At 52.5% G+C, this 20496-nt stretch overlaps 1 protein-coding gene across 1 annotated transcript in view; it reads right to left on the bottom strand.

Moving 5' to 3' along the window:
* Positions 1-1830: 1830 nt before the first annotated feature.
* FA2H (fatty acid 2-hydroxylase) overlaps positions 1831-20496 on the bottom strand; it is a 51619-nt gene continuing 32953 nt past the window's right edge. Inside the window, exons 3-7 of the mRNA XM_007462942.1 lie at positions 12733-12875; positions 12023-12129; positions 5116-5288; positions 3529-3781; positions 1831-1910 (exon numbers count right to left, since the gene is read on the bottom strand). Of these exons, the coding sequence (XP_007463004.1) occupies positions 1831-1910; positions 3529-3781; positions 5116-5288; positions 12023-12129; positions 12733-12875 (756 nt within the window). The remainder of the gene's footprint in view (positions 1911-3528; positions 3782-5115; positions 5289-12022; positions 12130-12732; positions 12876-20496) is intronic.

Genomic DNA, 20496 nt, shown 5'->3' with positions numbered 1-20496 from the left:
CTCTGTTGTGTACCAAGGCAGTTCGTGGGAGTGACGCCCCCTTATGCCCACCTCCAGGTATAAGCAGTGAGGTGGAGATGCTGTCTGCAGAGAATTTAAAAACAATAACGAGGGAATTCCTTGGTGGTCCAGTGGTTAGGGCCTCACGATTTCACTGTGAATGGCGTGGGTTTGATCCCTGGTCGGGAAACTAAGATCCCGCAAGCCCCGAGGCAGTGGCCAAAAAAAAAAAACCAAACAGTAATAAAATCGAATAAAAAGATAGGGGTTGGTCTGATTTTTATCATCACTATACCCCAGCAAGTCTACACAACCTGGTCAGCGATCGAATAAATACTCCTTCCTGCTCAACCAGCCACACCCCCCAAACCCTTCTGTGCCTCCCCGGCCTCGACAAAGTCTGGTGAGTCGCCATCAGCAAGTAACACCTCATCTTTTTTGGTTTCTTTTCCAATGTGTTTATTTTTCAAAATATACAATTTATTTACACCTTTATTTCACAACGGTAGTTTGTATATTTATTCCAAAATCTTTAAATAACCCCACAGTAAACAGTACAAATCACAGGATGGGTCAAACTGCTTCCCTTTAGCCTTTACACACATCGAGTTTTTAAAAAGTTTCAAGTAGTAACGGTTTGTGGGTAAGAAGGGAACAAAAATAAGACAAAAACGTTTTTACATAAGCTCGACATGTAGGATTAGAAAGGGCAATCTGAGCAGATACTTGGTCTGGGGCCCGACTAAGGGTATTTATATAGTTTATAAATAAGACCCTCTTATGAGCAGCGAGGGTTTTGGTTATGAGGAAGAAAGGGTGGGAACCTCGTCCGCTGGGGTGGGAGGGGCTGGGAGATAAGGCACCGCATCAAGGCTTCTTCTCGACTTAAGGAGGCACTGGCTGGAAGGGTCCTGAGTGAGGCGGGCAGGGGCCCACTTATGCCAGGTGGAGGTCGAGAATGGCTGGGGCCAGGATGGGGCTCCCATCCATGGAGAGGTCTCTTTAGCCTCCCTTGGGGAAAAGCTTTGTGATTCTGGAGGCGGAGAGATGGCTAGAGCAGCTGGTGCTTCCTAAAGAAAGGGGCGTGGGCTCCCTCCAGCCTTGAGACCCGCAGCAGCTACTCTCGGCCCACCTGCACAGACAGGTGAGGGCCAGGCGTGTGGGTGCTGGATGTGTCACAGCCCGAGGCACCTGGTGATGCAGCTGGCGTTTGTCACTGGCAGGGGATAAAGGTGCCGCCCCAGGATTGGGGATGGCCTGTAGGAGGCTTCCTGCTTTCTCCTCTTCGGACAGTGTTTCATCCACCTCTGTGTCCTCCAGTCCTCAGGAGAACAGCCAGAGCCACCACACACTCCCCGGCAACAGAAGGTGGGGAAGATGAGGGCCATGGCCCTGCAGACCCCGCTCTTCACTGTTAACACTGGCAGCTCCAGGGTGCTAAGACACAGGTGGGACACCAGCTGGTCCCAGGGGTCAGTTGCCTTCACTCCCCTTAGGAAAGTCCCCACTGGCCGGGTCCTGAAGCAGTCCTGTGGGCTAAGGCACTGGGTGGGGGTGTGAGTGAAGAGGCTGGGATGCTCCAGGAAAGAGCTAGTCCCTGAGGGCCACTGGGCCACCAAGTGGACGTGACCCTCCTGTGCTGGGTCAGGAGGGCAGTCTCAGGGTTAGCCTCGGGCTTCAGGGTTTCCCCAGCAGCCTCCACCAAGCCCAAGGGCCGGACAAAGCCCGCACTGCCTGGTCAAGCAAACCTTCTTTGCAGGGTCTGGGTGGGGGTGGACTGGGGTAGGGGCCACAGCGGGGCTGAGGGCAGCACAACAGGGCTGGGAGTTGTCACTGTATCTTCGGGTGGGGTTCTTCCAGAATAAGGGTGTGGAAAAAGTGATCCCAAAATTTAGTGCTGATGCCAAATCCTAGAGAGGGAGACAAATGGGGAGAAGATGAGGCATTCTTGAAGGAGTCAATTTGCTTGGAAGGGAGCCTAGCTGGGGCTAGCACGTGGGGAAGATTTCAACATCGGTCCCCGATGGCCTTTCCAACTCTCAGGGCCATTCTGGCAGAAGTCAAGAGCAGGGTACCAGTGTTTCTAGATTCCCAAGGATACTGTTGGAATAACCCCAAATTTCTTTCTTTCTTTCTTTTTTTTTTTTTGCAGTACGCGGGCCTCTCACTGTTGTGGGCTCTCCCGTTGCGGAGCACAGCCTCCGGACGCGCAGGCCCAGCGGCCATGGCTCACGGGCCCAGCCGCTCAGCGGCATGTGGGATCCTGGGTTGTTCCCAGACCGGGGCACAACCCCGTGTCCCCTGCATCGGCAGGCGGACTCTCAACCACTGCGCCACCAGGGAAGCCCCCAAATTTCTTATCTGGCCTGGCTTCCTGGGAGAGCCTGGCTGCTGCCTGCCTCTTCCTCTCTCTCCCTCACGCTCCAGCCGCCTCCTTCTCTTTGAAGATGCCAAGTTCATTCCTGCTTCAAGGCTTCACACCTGTTGCTCCCGGGATGCTCTTTCTCCAGACATTGGATGCTGGCTTCTCCTAATTCAGGTCTCAGCTCTAACGACGTCTCTGCAGTGACACCTTCCTGGACCACTTTAGCTAGCATTCTGCTGTCCAGCAGGGTAGCCACTAGCCCATGTGACTCCTGAGCACTGGAAATGTGGCCTGAGCTATGGAGGGACTAAATTCCCAGTTTCATTTAATTTTAATTAACTTACATTTCAATGTAAAAAGCTATACTCGATTCAGTTACTGGAAAACTTTTAGGCACGTTTGGAGCAACTCATGTATGTGAATCTACTTTTTTGACTGTAAATTTTACAAACTCTAAATATGGATCAAGTGTTTCCAATGAACATTTAGCCCTTGAATGGCGACGGGCTTGTAAGTGCAAGATACACACTGGATATCGAAGACTTAATAGAAGGAAAGAATGTAAAATTTCTCATTAACAATTTTAATTTTTTTGGCCACGCCGCACGGCTTGAGGGATCCCAGTTCCCCAACCAGGGATCAAACCTGGACCCACGGCAGGCTGAGTCCTCAGGCTGAAAGCACTGAGTCCTAACCACTGGGCCTCCAGGGAATTCCCAACAATTTTTATATTGATCACACGTTGAAATGATAATATTTTGGTTGTATTTGGCTTAATAAACTATATTCATAAAATTAACTTCATTGGTTTAATTTCACATGTTAATGTGGCTACTAGAAAATGTAAAACCCCATCTGTGACTCACATTCTATATTATTAAACAGTGTGGGTCCCCTCCCCTGCTGACATGGTTTCTCTAACATCACTTTGCTTTATTTTCTTTGTGGCACTTATCACTGTCTGAAATGGTCTTTGCTATTTACTGGTTTCCTTGTTTGTCTGCACAGCCCCCTGTACCAGGGACTAGGATTGGGAGTTCCATGCTTGCCTTGCTGAATGTGTATCCCCAGAACCTTGCCTGGCCCTGGCTAGAAGCTCAGGGGTAGCTGTCAAATAAGAAATGAACAAACGAGGAAGCGGGGAGGCACCGGCAGGTCCTCACCTGACTGCTGATGTGCAAAGTGGTGCTTGACGTGGTGGGCCTTCAGGTTGTACAGGTAGGAACCCTTGTGCGGGGAGCCGAAGTGCAGATAGTAGTGGATCATGTCGTAGATGACGTAGCCCAGGAGGCCACCTGCAAACACAGTGCCCCCCACCGCCTCGGGCAGGATGAGCCGTAAGAGCGCGTAGAAGAAAGCTATCACCAGAGAGGCTGGCACAGGGGGGAAGACCAGGCGGGACTCGTCGAAGGGTGCCTGTGGATGGAGGGGCTCACGTGTCAGGACGCAGCCCGGGGCCCCAGGGCCTGACTGTGGTCACACACAGCATGCCGGCCCAGAGGTGCTCCCATGGGGGATGGGGCAGAGCAGCCCAGACAGTCCAGGGAGGCTGTAGGCTTGGCACCCTTGGTGGCTTTGGGGAGGGTGGGCCACCAAACCTAAAAGCCCTGGAGAGACTGTCCCACCCGCAATTTCCAAGCCAGGATGGGACCTGGAAAACCGGCCAAGAAAACAGGGGTGGGTGTGATGTGGGCAGGATGCTCACGGAGCAGAGCCCCTCTTTGTGCCGAAGAGGCCCCTGGGGCTCTGGAATTTGTTCGGTGCTAGGGAGGAGGCCCAACCTGCCACCCCGAGTACCAGGCGGGGCACCTGGACAAGGCCTGAGGGTGAAGAAGGCGCACATGGTAGACGATCCTGGAAGTGTTAACAGGCAGGTCCCCCGCCCCAGGCGGCCGTCTCTGTTCCAAGGGGGTGTTGTCACAGTGAACCGGACAACAAAAGAACCTAGTCTTTGGCTCTGGAGCTTCACAAGCCAAGGGCCTGGCAGACAGGTAAGATTTTAGGGACTGTGTGAGTATTCTGAGGAGAGACCCTCTCTGGGCTGAAAGAGGAGAGAGAGAAATCAGCAATATACTGATGTGGGCCTCCCTCCCCTCTGACCAGGAGCAGCAGGACTTGCTGGCCATGTGCCAGAACACCAGCACCAGGACAAAGAAGGAAGGAGGGGAGGGGGGAGGATGGAGACCCTGAGACAGGCTGAGAACAGCACGGTGCAGGGACAGAGAAGCAGCAGGGGGATACAACTTCCTCTGGGCAGACCTGGCTTCCAATCCCAGCTGCTGGGACCATCATGTGGCCCTTGAAGAGCCCCAGGGGGGTGGATGCCTGACAGCACAGACTCTGGATTCCACAGGGGACAACATCCAGGTGTGACCTTGGGTGAATTCCTTAGTTCCTTTATCTCCCCAAGCCTCAGTCTGCCAGTCTGTGGAATGGGGAGAACTGTAGCACCATCTTCAGAATGAAGCTCCACAAGGGCAGTGATTCTTGACTGTTTTGTTCAGTGGTGTCTAGAACAGTGCCCGGCACATAGTGAGCACTTAAGTGAGCATTTACTGAATGAATCAATAAATGAAGGAATGAAGTTGTTGTGAGGATTAAAGTTGGACACACATGCTCACTCTGTCCACGCCTGGTGCAGGTTAGGACCCAGTCACACCCAGTCACATTTCCCCTCGCTCTCAACGTGACTCCCACCAAGATGGGCAGCTCCCACGGATGGGACCCGGGTGAGAGCCTGCCCTGCTCACCTTGTGGTGCTGGCCGTGCATGATGAAGTGCAGCATGATGAGGTAATAGCTGTTGTTGGGGGGCTTCATGTGGAACAGGAAGCGGTGGATGAGGTACTCTACTAGGCTCCAGAGGAGCAGCCCCAGCATGAAGAGACCTGGGAACGTGGACTCAGGCATGGCTACTGAGTACTCTGCAGAGGGGCAGGAGAGAGGCAAGGTCAGGGCAGACAGCCCCAGGTCACAGCAGTGCCTGGTAGCTCCAGAGGTCCTGTCTCAAGGCCCTGTCACCTTAGGAGCTGCTGCCCTTTGCCCAGCAGCTATGGGGCCCAGCCCCACTATTAGGGCCTTTGAATCAAAATGGGAAGGAGGCTGTGACGATCTATGTTGGGCTTAGGAGGAGTCCTCTCAGAGGACTATTGATATGGGGTATTACACTGATTTCAGATGTTGAACCACCCTTGCATTCTGGAACAAATCCCATTTGGTGGTGGTGTATAATCCTTTAATATGTTCTAGGATTCAGTTTTCTAGTGTTTCTTTGAGGACTATTGCATCTATATTCATCAGTGATATTCGTTTGTAGTTTTCTTTCTTGTGGTGTCTTTGTCTGGCTTTGGTATCAGAGTAAGATTTGGCTAGACATCTGAGATCTTCCTTAAAGTGACTGTAAGAGGAACAGCTATGGCCAGCACTGGACCTTTACCTGGTGCTATGGTCGGAATGTGTTCCCTCAAATTCATATGTTGAAACCTAACCCCCAAGGTGATGGGAGGTGGTTAGGTCATGGGGTGAATAGGACTAATTCCCTCATAAAAGAGGCTCGAGAGAACTCTTCCCCTTTGTGCCATGTGAGGATACAATGAGTCTTTGACCTAGAAGAGGGCCCTCACCTGACCATGCTGACACCCTGATCTTGGACTTCCAGCCTCCAGAATCGTGAGCAATTCATTTCTGTTGTTTACAAGCCACCCAGTCTGTGATGTTTTGTTATAGAAGCCCGAACGGACTAAGACACAAGGAAAAAGTGACCTTGCCCCAGCAGCATGGAGGAGAGGGAGGGGCGATTCTGATGAAGCCAGCAGAGCTGGGAGGCTATTGGTGGAAGGTGTTAAGCACCAGGGACTGGGGGGCCAGGAGGGCCAGGAAAACCAAGGAGAGATAGGTTCATGAATAATACTTCAAATCACAGCATATGAGGAAGATGTGAAAAACCTGAGATGATTAGCCCGGAGACCAGAAGACTGGAGAGATGTAATTATCATGAAGTGTGAGGTTCCCCATGCCCAGCCCTCGGAGGACAGCCTGCAGTCCTTCCGGCTCTCGTTTCTTTTCTCTCCATCATCCATTCTTTGACTTCACCGACACTTCAGCTCTTGTCGCAGTTTTCTTCATGTCTATGCTCACCCTCTTAGTTCTGCTTCTTTTCTCCACAAGCTATTGCTTTGGCTATACTGGCTCTCTCTTTTAAAAAGGAGCAGCTTTATTGAAATGTAACTCACATATCTTACAATTCACCCATTTAAAGTGTACAATTCAATGGTTTTTAGTATACTCAGAGTTGTACAACCATCACCACAATTTTAGAACATTTTTATCACCCCAGAAAGAAACACATTACCCATTAGCAGTCACTACTCATTTCCTCCAACCCCTGCCATTTCCCAGAGCCAGGAATCCCCTAATCTACTTTCTGTCTATTGCATTTGCCTATTCTAGATATTTCGTATCAATGGACTCATACAGTATGTGGTCTTTTGTGACTGGCTTCTTTTACTTACAATATTTTCAAGGTTCATCCACGTTGTAGCATGTATCAGAACTTCATTCCTTTTTAAGGCTGAATAATATTCCTTATTAATATGGATGCACCACATTTGTTTATCTACTCCTCAGTTGATGGACAGCTGAGTTGTTTCTACTTTTTGGCTGTTATGAATAATGCTGCTATGAACATTCATGTGTGATTTTTTGTGTGGACGTACGTTTTCAGTTGTCTTGGGTATATGCCTAGGAGTGGAATTGCTGGCACCTACTGCAACTATGTTTAACTTTTGGGGAAACTACCAAACTGCTTTCTAAAGCTAGCTATTCTCTCTCTCTCTCTTTTTTTTTTTGCTGTACGCTGGCCTCTCACTGTTGTGGCCTCTCCCGTCGCGGAGCACAGGCTCCGGACGCACAGGCTCAGCGGCCATGGCTCACGGGCCCATCCGCTCCACGGCACGTGGGATGTGGGATCTTCCCGGACCGGGGCATGAACCCGTGTCCCCTGCATCGGCAGGCGGACTCTCAACCACTGCGCCACCAGGGAAGCCCTAGATCGTAGTAATTTTTTTCAATTCGTCTCTAACTTGGCTGTGGCATATGACATTGGTGACCACCCTATTTTTGAATCTGTAACCCCGTAAGTTCCCATCCTGAGGTTTATGAATACCCAGAGTCCCTGGTCGGACTTCAGAGTGAACCTGCTGACATGGTATCCCAAACGATGCGTCTGTGTGCATCTTTCTGGGGGTTGAGTCCACAAATTTTCAGATTCTCAAAGGAACTGGAACCAACAAGGTTTGAACACACAGCTCCACTCCCTGCCTGCTGGGATACTTGGCTTTTCTCCTCTTCTCTAGATGCCCTTTGTCAGGCTCCATCGTGGAAACTGCCTCTGTCCCCAGGGTCAAAACCTTGACCCTCCCCTCATATGCTCTCTGTTTGATCTAGGATGTCAGCCACACCTGCCTGCTGACAAGCCCCAGACCTATGCCTCCAGCTCAGCCCTGGATGGCCACTTGCTACTGGGCATCTCCATGCGGCTGTCCACAGCCCCTCCTCCAAGGTCAGCAGCTTCCAAATGAAGCCAATCATTTTTCTTCCTTCCTGCCCACCCTATCACCCCAGGCTGCACCTCAGTGGGGGGGTTAATGACGTCCACACATTACCTAAGGCTCAACTTATCCCTCTCTCCCGTGTCCAACCTGTCACCAAGCTCTGTCAGCTGCCTCTCCTTAATATCTTCTGGCAAAGTAAAAAAAGAAGCCAGACACAAAAGACCACACATTGTAGGAGTCTATTTATATGGCATGTCCAGAATAGGCAAATGTAGAGAGACAGAAGTAGACTGGTGGTTGCCAGGGGCTGGACGAGGGCGGGGGGGGAATGGGGAGCAGCAGCCCAGTGGGGGTGGGGTTTCCTTTTGGGATGATGAAAACATTTTGGAACTAGACAAAAGTGGTGGTGGCACAACATTGTGAACGTACTAAATGCCACTAAATTGTTCTCTTCAGAATGGTTCATTTTATGTTATATGTATCTCACCTCAATTTAAAAAGGAATCTCCTGGGTCAGTTCACTGCTCTGACGCCCCCACTACCTCATCACCTGGTAGCTGCATCAGCTTCCTACTCCAGCTCTCTGCCCCTACATGCTGTTAAAACCCTCCTGTGGTGCCTCGTTCTCTTTAGGTAAAGTCCAAACCCTTAGCCTGGCACTCGAGCTCCCTTGAGACCCAGCCCTGCCAGCCACATCCCTGCCTCATTGCCCCATCACCCTGTACGGGGGCCAAACCGAACCACCTGTGGCTCCTGAGATGCCCACGTTCCCCACCCACACATATCTTTCCCTTCGCTGGAATTCCCTCTCTCCCTTCCTTACCCAACGTGTCTCCTGTGAGAAGCCTCCGCAGACACCATTTGCCCCGACCTGGGCCGCCTGCCACATCATCCTTTATCATGTTGAGCTATGGCTGCTGTTTTACTCATTCGTCCGCACCAGGCTGTGAGCATTTTAGGGGCAGAGTGGGTATTTTGTTCTGTATCTCCTGTGCTTAACACAGCAGGTGCTCAGACACTCGTGGGAGATTCATGGGCCAGCCCAAGTCTCTCTGGAGGGCTGGGCAAAGATGAGATTTGATCCGTACCGTTCTAAGGGCAGAACAGGGGCAGCCTCTGGTTCCGTTTAAGAAAGCACTTCTGAAGGACTGTGCCCAGTGTGAATGACCACAGGGAACTAGTGAGTAAGGAGAGAGCCCAGGAAGGCGAAGAGGAGAGGTGACTTTCCTGCTCTGCGGACCAGATTCCAGGCCCAGGGCCATCCTGATAGACGGTTCCAAATGAGTCTCTAAGCTAAGGAAGGATTTTTCACACCTTGCCTGGAAAGTAACACACAACGCAGCTAAGGTTCAATCCCCAAAGGACCCAGCCAGTCTTTCTCAAATCAGGCGTTGAGCTGGTCTGACATTTCTCATCAGTGGGGCCTGCTGTGTCCACATCTGGCATGAGACACTTGCCTGACAGCAGTGCCTGTCAGTGGCCATCCAGCCCTAGCTGGGCTGCCCTGGTTGGCCAGGTCCCACTTTGAGGGAAGGCTGGACACCTCTGGTGTCTTTCAGGACACTCTGGTGAAGTGCAGGGAGCCTGGGCTTTGGATTTGCAGACCGGGGTTCAGATGCCGACTCTGTACCATCTACGTGTTTTCTCAACAGTAAAATATCCTACCACTTGTGAAGGGCTGTTGCTAAGACAGAGAGAATATAACACCTGATTATGTGATAAATATATATCTTATATGTAAGAATAATATATTGTATATTAATACTTATCATAATAATATAATATGCCTCATATATAACAAGCAGCTACTATAATTTTTAAATATAATGAGTCAAAGTACATCTAAGTTCCACACCAGTCCTCCTTGTGCTGTGTTTTCTCAGTTCTCCTTGCAAGGCTCTGGAGGGTCCCTGGTTGGGGGAGAAGGAGTTTCCCAGCTCCCCCACCCCCCCGCCCCAGAGTGCAGGAGCCCTTCCTCGCTGTGTAGCTCTCTTGTCGGCAGGGAAAGGACGGGACATACAGAAGCATTGCCTGGCCACAGACTTTGGTCTTGACCTTTGCTGGGGCTCCCACCACAATTGCATGGAGGCCTGAATCCTTGCCTAGGACGCTGCTCTGCACTCACTCTAATGTGCCTCCAGGAACTGTGCTGGGGGCCAGCCTGGATGTGCAGAAGCCCTCTGCTTTCCAAAGCATTTTCACACATGCACCTGGGAATTTCAGCCTTGCACTGGTGTCTCCGTGCAGCCTTCCACTGTTCCTTGGCACCCTGAGTCCCCTGCATTTACTCCAGTGCACCCTTTGTCCAGCAGCTGTGCTGGGACCCTGCTGAGTTTCCACTCGCCTTGCTTTGTGGCTCTATTTTTTTCTGCCTGTGGCCTGTGCCTTGCCTGATGAGCTGCAGGTGAGGGAGGCGTGTGCAGCTCTCACGCCACCATCGCTGGCATCATGGTCACAGCCCCACTAACCCCCTACACTAGACCTTTATTAGACAGCACATTTCAGCTCTCTGCAGAGGCCCGTGGTTCTGAAGAAGCCATCGAATCACCCTCCCTGCCTCGCAGAAGAGTCCCCTCCTATAGGTCAAGTCTCCGCCCGCCCCCTCACCCCAGCATCACCCCCGTCAGCCCATCAGGCCGGAGCTGGTACCGAGTGGCATCTCTGGAGGAATCCTGCAAAGGGACCTGGGCCAAAGCTCTGGCATCCCATTCCCCCTCCGGCCCCAGCCCTGGCGGCCCTGCCACTGTTGGTGATTGTTAGGGGAGCGCCCAGCAGACAGTGGGTGATTCAGTGAGCAGGCCGTCTCAGCAACAAGCCCTGTGCTGTGCCTGAGCTATTCAGCGTGGGCAGAAAAGGGTAACCTTGGCTCGAGGGGTGCACACATTAACCCTTGGGGACCGGGAGCAGGCTGGGCTCTGGGGGACTTCCTGCAGCTGGCTCAGCACCTCCCCATCCTGGACCAGGTGGGAAAACTGGGGCTCCAGTTGCTGTGGCTGTGGCCCCTCTCATCTAAACCATTCAGCCCTCAACTTCTCCTTCTGGGGGAGGCGGGCAGGAGAGAGCCTCGGAGTGTGGAGAGAAGGAGCCTCTGTCTGGCAGCGACAGGGGTTCAGAGGCTCACAGTTGGGAACATGACATGTGATCAGGAGAGGAAAGCCCACCTGAGCTATTCCCAGCACCCCTCTCCCACCTGTCCCCCTACCCGGCCTCTGTCTGAGCCATTTGCCATGGGCAAGCACTTCCCCAAGGCAGGTTCTGCCAGGACGGACAGATTACCTGGGCAGGTGGCACGCACCTGGAGACCAAAGGTAGGTGATCAACTTGGGAGGCAGGCTGGCAGAAGAGGCCCAAACCTGTGGCTGCCCTGAGAGACTCAGCCTCACAGGCTCTTTGGAAGTCACCCCATGTCAGCCCTTCTCTCTGTCCCCTGCCCACCTGGGTGGCACCTAGCATCTACATCCCAGCCACGTGACCCTGAATTGCTCACTTGACTTCCTGAGGTTCCATTTCCTTATCTCTAAAGGGGTGTACCTTTCTTGTGGGGCTGTTGGGAGGGTTAAATGAGATGGTCCCTGGAAAGCACCAGGCATGTGATAAGTGCTCAGTAGAGGTTAGTGGGTTGCTACTCTGAGTCAGGGCTTCTGCCGCCGGGCCTTTGCCCTGGGGGACATTCTAAGACACTCTGGGATCCTTCTCTCCCAGGCTCTAATCTGTGCTCTGTTCGTGAACCATTCCAAGTTCAGCTCTCTGCTGTGCCACCTGGTGAAATGACTTCATTTAGTTTCCTGATGAACAATCCCAGGTCACACTTTTTCTCTTCTTAGACTCAGTGAGAAACCCCCGTCTTTATTGTTACACCACTTGATGAAATGATTTCATTTAGGGTCTGCTAATGTGTGGCTGGTTGTTTTTTAAAACTCATTTTGTGGAGGGTGGGGAGGCCTGACATTTCTTTTGGAAGGATATTTCTACAGACAGACCTCATTTTAAAATCTTTGTGATATGGTTTAGGGTTCTATGTTCTCAGAAACTCAGGACCAGGGAGAGCACCAAGGTCTCCGGCCTTCAGGAGCCACGGGAGCAATTGAGGAAGGACCCGACATTACCTGTGGTGAAGGACGTGAAGAGTCGGACGTTGCCCTGGGCGAGGGTTCGGTAGTAGGACCAACTGAGATACAGCATCAGGGGAACCCAGATGATAGGGACGCTGTACCTGCAGGAAGGTCGTCAGGGTGAGAGATATACATGCACAGAAGCTCGAGAGGGTCCAACTTCCCTAGAGACACACCTCTCAACTAGAGGGGGATGAGATGATACCAAAGCATGTGCACAAAGCATATGGAGACCTGCGGTCCAGGGGACAGTGATGTGGGGGATGGGGAGGGGAGGAGGAGAAAAGAAGAGAGAAGCTGTGAGTCTGTCTCAGTCTCTGAGATGACTTACTGGCAGGGAAAAAAAAAAAAAAAAGTCCTTCTGGCTAACAGTGCAGCTAGATAGGTGCTGACCTCTTGTGGCAGAGGGGCTAATTGCAGGCAAAATAGTCTGCCATGGGCAGGGAAGGCTAGAAACCCCTCACAGGAGTCTGGAATAGAACAGGAGTGACATTCAAAGTGGTTTCTGGCTACATGGATTGTCACTCAGTGGACAAAATCATGCATACGAATGGATTATGCCTATGGCATGTTCCACTATCGCCAAGAGCTTACAGTACAGCTCTGGGCTCCAGGGAGGGATCCATTTGCCCCTTCCCCTTTGCATCTGACTGGCACCATCAGGAGAGAGGGATAGCCCACCATGGTCCGAGAGCAGGGCTCACCAGACAGTCTTGCTGAGGGCCTCGATGAGATCTGAGTGGAAGAGGCGGATGGGCCTGGTCACCGGCTGGTGGACCCACTCATCATATTTCTCTCCCAAGTGGCCTACCTGCCACAGTAGGGGCTTCTGCCAGTCTACCAGGTCCTGCAAGAGATAAAGTCAAGTGGACACTTGAAATTCACACCTGTGCACATTTGTTCTCCCATCTCCTGGTTACAGCATCCTACTCCCCAGCCCCACCTCAGCTTATGTGGTCTGTATGGAGCTAACAACCCTCCTGCTCCAGTGCCTGGGGACTAACTGTTCATCCCAACCCGAGGGCCACAGAAATGGGATCCAGGATAGGCCCATGGCCTAGGCTGGTGCAATGAGCCATCGGACAACCCTCTCCTCTTGCTGGGATTGCTAGGTTGGCAGGGCATGACCCTGGAGTTGCCAGTGAAGGCTGCCTGAGGATGAAGTCAACACAGAGGATGCCCAAGCCAGGAGCTGGAGACACTGAATCCTGGTGATGACATCTGAGTGCCTAGATTCAGCCATGCATGAAGCTTGAAGTCTTAACCAGGATTCTTTAGGTATAGGAGCCAATACATTCTGTACTAGGAATCAAGTAGGCCCTTCCTCCTCCAACAAGGGCTTTCTTTTTTTTTTTTTTTGTGGCTGCACTGGGTCTTCGTTGATGTGCACAGGCTTTTCTCTAGTTGCGGCGACTGGGGGCTATTCTTCACTGCAGTGCGTGGGCTTCTCATTGCAGGGGCTTCTCTTGTTGTGGAGCACAGGCTCTAGGGGCGTGGGCTTCAGTAGTTGCGGCACGCAGGCCCCAGAGCACGAGGGCTTCAGTAGTTGTGGTGTGTGGGCTCAGTGGTTGCAGCTCACAGGCTCTAGAGTGTGCACTCAGTAGTTGGTGGCGCATGGGCTTAGTTGCCTCGAGGCATGTGGGATCTTCTCAGACCAGGGATCGAACCCACGTTCCCTGCATTGGCAGGCAGATTCTTTTTTTTTTCTTTAATTTATTTATGTATTTTTATTTATTTATTTTTGGCTGCATTGGGTCTTCATTGCTGTGTGCGGGCTTTCTCTAGTTGCTGCGAGGAGGGGCTACTCTTCATTGTGGTGCATGGGCTTCTCATTGCGGTGGCTTCTCTTGTTGCAGAGCATGGGCTCTAGGCACGTGGGCTTCAGTAGTTGTGGCACATGGGCTCAGCAGTTGTGGCATGCAGGCTCTAGAGCGCAGGCTCAGTAGTTGTGAAGCACAGGCTCAGTTGCTCTGTGGCATGTGGGATCATCCTGGACCAGGGCTCGAATCCGTGTCTCCTGCACTGGCAGGTGGATTCTTAACCACAGCCCCACCAAAGAAGTCCAAGGGCTTTCTTCTTAGTGGTGGCCTGTGTAATTCATTCATTCACCCATTCAAACAATCATTCGTTCAGCACTTTGCTTGACATATATCTATATTTCTATGTTAGTTGCTGGGAAGAATAAACAACAATGTAAGATACCATCTTTGCTTCACATAGCTTAGTGCTGAAGCACAGTTCAGACTCTAGAGACAGGCTCTACCACTTACTGTGTGACCTTGGGGAAATTACTTGACCTCTCTGAGCCCCAGTTTACCTAGCTATGAAATGGAAGTAATAATAATGGTACCCACATAAAGTACTTAGCAAGGTGAGACATGCCAGGCAAGATAATTTAATGGTGATGCAGGCAGGCTGAGGTTGGGAGGCAGAATGATTGGTACAAATGCCCGGGTCTAGGGTAGGAGAGGAGGGCTTTGCCACAGAACCTAGGGTTTGGGTTGAGCTCATACAATATGGAATACTTGGGAAGGGGGAGAAGGGAAAGGAGGTGGGGAGGGAGTATGGGCATAGATGTGGAGTTGAGAATGATTGTGGCCCATTTGATTCCTTGACATTGGTCTGTGGGGCAGTAGAAAGAGATCTTCTGAGGGCTTTAGATGACAGAACACCCAGTATCAGGCCCAGGAGTTGTCACTTCATCTTCCAGGCTGGCTGTCTCCAAGGTAGGGATGTATGTGTACCCCAGGGATACTCACAGGCTGATCCCCAGAGGTGAGGAGAAAATATTAGAGACTCTTTTTGATATATTTCTTTCATATATAAACCATATTTGAATGTTTTCTAATGTACATAATACAATTTGTAGATAATTTAAATGGACATACAATGGAGAATGTGCTCAAAACGTTTTACTTAATAGGGATGCAAGGTCAAAAAAGTTTGGAGGCTGCAGAAGCCTTTGAAGACAATGGGAAGCCCTTGAAGATTTCTGATGACTCGGTGTATTGAAGATTAATCTAGACCAAAATCGGTAAAGAAAAATGACCTTGGAGTCAGGTGACCACCTTCAAAGCCTGACTCTGCCTTTTATCAGCTGTGGGATCCTGGGCAAGTGCCTTTACCTCTCAGAGCCTCTCGGCTCTCTCGTCTGTAAAGCCAAGTGTGCCTGGACCCACCACCCACAATAGGAGAGAGGGCGCCATGTGCCCAGTGTCTGGTACTCAGTGGGTGTCAATGAACGTCCAATGCAGGGCATTCGGCGGCCACTGCGGGTGACAGGGACGTGGTGTCAGGAACTGAGGGCTAACAGTCACAGAGCACTGGTTACGTGCTAAGCATGTTTCTAAACACCTGACGTGAGTTAAATCCTGTGATCCTCACTGCACCCATAACTAGGCGGGTACTTTTATTGTTGTCGTTTGCAGATGAGGAAATTGAAGGTGAGTAACTTGCCCAAGGCTGCCCAGTTAAGACATTTTTGATGAATTGGCCCCTTTATTATTGGGAAATAGTCCCTGGTAATACTCCTTGTCCTGAAGTCCACTCTGTCTGAGTTTAGCAAGGCTTCCTTATACTTGGTGTTTGCATGGTCTTTCTTTCCCCACCCTTTTACTTTCACCTTGCACATGCCTTTAAATTTAAAGTGCATCTCTTGCAGACAGTGTATAGTTGGGTCTTGCTTTTTGATCTAGTCAGACACTCTCTGCCTTTTAATTGGAGTATTCAGTCCATTTACATTTAATGTTGTCTTGCTATTTGCTTTCTGTTTGTCTCCTCTGTTCTTCCCTTCTTGACTTGTTTGTGTCGCTCAAGAATTAAAAATATTCTATATTATCTGCTCTGCTGGCATTTTAGCTATGCCTTTTTGTATATTTCTTAGTTGCTGTTCAAAGGATGATAATGTGCGTCCATAGCTTATCACCATCTATCTCTAGTGAAAGCCCTGGTTTTTACGTGTTCCACTTTTGCACGTTACACACGACACTTAATTCAGACTCAGCTACCTTAGACAAGGAACGTTTCCAGCTGTGGCACAGGTATGTGAACAGGCAGGCCTCTCTGTCAGCCAAGCAGTGGTTTGGGAAAATTTTTTCTGTTGATCCGTTTTGCCCTTATTTTGTAAAGCGAACAGAAAACAGCATGGGATTCATAAGCTTGATTCAGTTGAGACCCAGGAGGAAACGTCTAGGTCTAGCACCAAGCAGGGATTCCAGCCTGAATCTAACACCCTGTTGTGAAGGGAACAGGACAGACAGACAGAGAATGTATGGAGAAGCTGGAGTCAGATGGCAGGAGAGCTGCTTGTTTATAGGCATGATGGAAACAGAGCCAGCCTCTCCTCCCAGACACAAGGGTCTCTCATTTGATGGCCTGTTGCCCACTGGATCTTTGGACATGACTTGGGTTCCTCCCTGGCTAGACCAGTGGGCACTGGCCACTGTACAAAGGGCGGACTTGCTGTCTTGAGTTGGCCCCAAGGGTCCTCTGACCTGCTGGCTGGCCTTGGAGGGCCTGGAACCTGGGCTCTGTGTCTAGCCCCCCGTGCATTTCTGCAAGGTAGCCCTCATTGGTGCCCAGGAAGGGCCACTTCACCCTGGGGGATGAAGGACCACGGCGGAGGAATCCCAAGAAGGCTCACTTTCCTATCTGCAAACATCCCCCTCAGTCCCCAAAGGCTGACACCTGCACTCTCCCCGCTGGCAGTCCTGCTATGCCAGGGGCAGTAAAGCTACCCTTCCACATTAAGTGTAGAAATGCAGCTTGGCTGACTTCCTCCCCACTTTGAGAAGGAGGACACTGAGGCCAGGAGGGGTCAGGTGACTCTTCAGATAGGGTTGGTTGGTCCTGTAGTAGGAGCCTCCCTTCCCGCCTCCCCCAAGCTCGTAACATCCTCCACACAATCCCCCAGGAGCCGGGACATTCACCATGGGCTCCACCCTGGTTCAGACAGTACATGCACACACAGGGTGTGTCTTCTCAATTCTCTTCCAGTCGTGCTCACTGATGAGAAAGTCTCAGGTGGGCGCTAATTCAACACCTCTCGCTTGCTGGTCATTTCCAACATGGCAACTGGCTGAGAAGGGAGGATGGCAAGAGATGATGGCTCGGATCCAATGAGGTGGGAAGGGACTCAGGATAAATTTCACTTCCTACTCTACCTGGCCGGGACCCCTTGGCCCCTTAACCCTCCCACATAAATGGCTCTCTTCCTCCAGAGCTGGTGCCTGCTCCTGGCCCTCTCCCACGCCTACTTCCTAAGGCTCTGGGGAGACAGCGAAGGCGTCAGCAAAGGTCTGCGGGCCTCGGAAGGAGGCTGGGTGGGGGAAGGAGTGGGGAACAGCCCACTGATCACGCCTCCAGTTCCCAGGCATCTGGGGGTTTCCGTTGCTACCCTCACGATAGCAAATCCTCCTTTTACAGCTGTGGAACCTGATGCTCAGAGAGGGCAAGTGATTCACTCAGGGTCACCCAGCTAAAGCCAGACTGCATGGATGAGGGTGAGGATACGTCCAGAAACTGCTCTTGCGTGCACTTGTTGAGGGTGGTGGTGGTGGGGGGCGGGCTTGAGTGAACTCAAAGACCCAGAGCAACAGGCCAAGTCCCAGGGAGCACACGTGTAAGTTGTGTAAGTCGGGGTGAGTTTGGCCCAAGCACCTGGTGTCCCATTCCCCTCCCCCATGCAGCTCTGTCCCTGCCCTAACAGGAGGGAGGGGGAGGGAGTCTCCCCGGGCTATGCCAGGAATGCAGCTGCAGCAGGGCCAGCGGGGGGGGACTTGAGGATATGGGGAGGGGGAAGGGTAAGCTGTGACAAAGCGAGAGAGAGTCATGGACATATATACACTACCAAACGTAAGGTAGATAGCTAGTGGGAAGCAGCAGCACAGCACAGGGAGATCAGCTCGGTTCTTTGTGCCCGCCTGAGGGGGGGGATAGGGGGGGGGGGGGGGGGGGGGGCGGAAGGGCAGCCTGCTGCCCAGAGGGTGGGTGGAAGGGCGCTGCCAGGGTGGGGAGGGGGCCTCTTTTCTCACCCCACCCATTCTCCAGAGGCCCCTCCTCCTGGGCAGCACAGGGGCCAGGTGGCACATAACTCTTTCCAGGGGCAGCCCCAGCTCAGGAGTGGGAATCTGCTCATCCCCAGACAGGGCGAGGGGCAAATGTGGGGAGAGGGGGCAGCTGCTCTCTGTCAGCAGCTCCTCCCACCACCGCAGCTGTGAGCTGAGGCGATTGTTGAAAGAAATGTGTACCCAAACCCCAGAGCTCACAGCTCTAGGGCAGCTTTCTGGACCAGGGAGGTGGGGGAGGGGCTTTCAACCAGCAGGAGCGGGGCCGGGGCAGGGGGCGGTGCCCGTTAAGGACGAGAATTCCAGCCACTGTTTCTGCATCCTTGTAACAGGCCCCTGGGCTCAGACTTCAGTTCCAATATTCTTGGAAGCTAGAATTTTGAGAGATGGGGCCTCTGATGAGCTCATCTGACAGATGAGGAGACTTAGGCTAGATGCTCAGCTACATATGCTGCACCTCAGCCGCCCAGCTCCGGAGCCCGAGGTCCTAACCACAGGGCCAGGGGAGGCCCGCTCTCAGCTGGCTCAGGACCCCCATGGCAGTGGGTTCTCTGGCACAGAGTCTGTGAGGGATCCAGCAGGGGTGTCTAGTGCAGAGGCTCTTGGTGGCCTTGCAGGGGTGAGTGCAGGCCTGTCCCCTGAGGTCTAACTGGGGGCTCCCAGCTGCACAAGCTCAAGTCCACGGGGGCGGGTTCTGCCTCCCCTGCCTGTGCCCTATAACCTTCCCATACCCAGAGGAGGTGACCTCATGCTCCCCGCTGCGAAGGTTCGGGGATGAGAGTGGCAGGGAGCGGGGGGCGAATGGGCCGAGGCCCAGCGAGAGAGGAAGGATGGCACGCTGTGCAGAAAGCCAGTGCCACTGCAGTCCTGCCCCGGGTGCCCAGCCCAAGGCAAGGCGGGGTGGTCTTTCACTGGCAACTCACTTTCTGATACCCCACACAGTACAGGCCAGGAATGACTTCCTCCTTCTTGATGGAGAAACAGGCCGCACCTGCCTGTGGTCACCCAGTGGCACCTCCTGCCCCCCAGCCTGCCTGCCTGGTGTCTCCCCAGGGGGTATTTTTTGAGCATAGCTGAGCTTTTTAGAAGAGGGGCCCAGACCACCGGGCAAGGGGACGAGCAGGAAGGAAACTTGAGAGGCTCTGGGCCAGGAGGACAATCCTGGGGACCCCCTGTGGATCCCTCTGCAGCCAGACCCTCCACACCCCTACTCTGGGGCGGGCCAAAGGGAGAATGGAGGCTCAAGGGGGCCCCAGGTGACTGGGGGGCAGAGTCCTGGGAAGGAAGCCAGCACCCATGGTGTCGATGTCGGCCCTGTCCCAGGGGCGGCTGCCCGAGGGGCGCTGGTTCCGATCCAGGTGCTACTTGCCCAGGTTCTCAGTGACTTATGTGAGGGTTGTGAAAGGGTAAAACTCACTGGGCAAAATCAACATCTTTGCAGCTCCTGATGCCAAGGTGTGTGTGCGTGCGTGCGTGCGTGCGTGTGTGTGTGTGTGTGTGTGTGTGTGTGTGTGTGTGTGTGTGTAGGGGCAGGAGCTGCAGTTTGCTCTGTGACACCTGTTGGCTTGGCCTCCTCCCTGCCTTCTGCCACCCCCTCTCCCAGTCACAGGCCTCAATGTCTCATTCTTGGCCAGCCACCAGGGTGGAAGGGCTCCAGGACACACGGAGGGGGCAGGGCAGGGGGCTCAGCTGTGATCCCCTACGCTAACCAGCAGAGTGACTTTGACCTTGGGCTGAAGATCTTCCTCATTAGTTAAATCAGGATCATTATCACCTTGTGTTGTTGATAAAAGATAGTATCATTAAAGTGCTTAGCCTAAAGCTCTTACCTACGTTTGGCACAGGGTAAGAGCTCAATGAAAGAAGAGTTAATCCAGTGTTAACCCCCGTTAACTGTCCTGTTAGCTGTCCAGGGGGATCTGGGCAGGGGGTTCTGCAAACCCCTCAAATCACACTAGCTCAATCTGGTTCCCAGGACCCTGGCCCCCTAATGGGAAGCCCTGCCAAGGACACAGTGAAGGAGCAAAAGAGGTCGTGGGACAAATGGAACAGGTGTGCCCAGAAGCCAGGAGCAGTGGGCGCTCCGTCTACCTCTACTGGGGTAGCTTCCGAGCTGGCTGGGTTCCAGGAAACAGGGAGAGACATGTAGGGCGTAGTGTGGGGTAAGGAGATACAACCTGGTTTCTTGTCCCACAAGGAAACTTGGGTCCTGCCCAAGAGGTGATGCAAGGTATGATTCAGAAATTGTTCCAATAAAATCCCATGCAGAGCTCAAAAGTCAGATGATACTGCACCTCTAAGCAGGGCAGGGCCCCCCGGGCTTGCTTCCGGGCCTTTTCTCCTGTCTTTTCAGAACTCTCCGCCCTCCACTCTCTGCCCCAGCACCCCCATCCCAGTTTCCCC

The sequence above is a fragment of the Lipotes vexillifer genome, unplaced genomic scaffold (genome assembly GCF_000442215.2).
Source record: "Lipotes vexillifer unplaced genomic scaffold, Lipotes_vexillifer_v1.1 scaffold70, whole genome shotgun sequence".
Taxonomy (NCBI): domain Eukaryota; kingdom Metazoa; phylum Chordata; class Mammalia; order Artiodactyla; family Lipotidae; genus Lipotes; species Lipotes vexillifer.
Note: the sequence above shows the minus strand (reverse complement) of the source record. Positions and strands in the feature narration are given on the sequence as shown.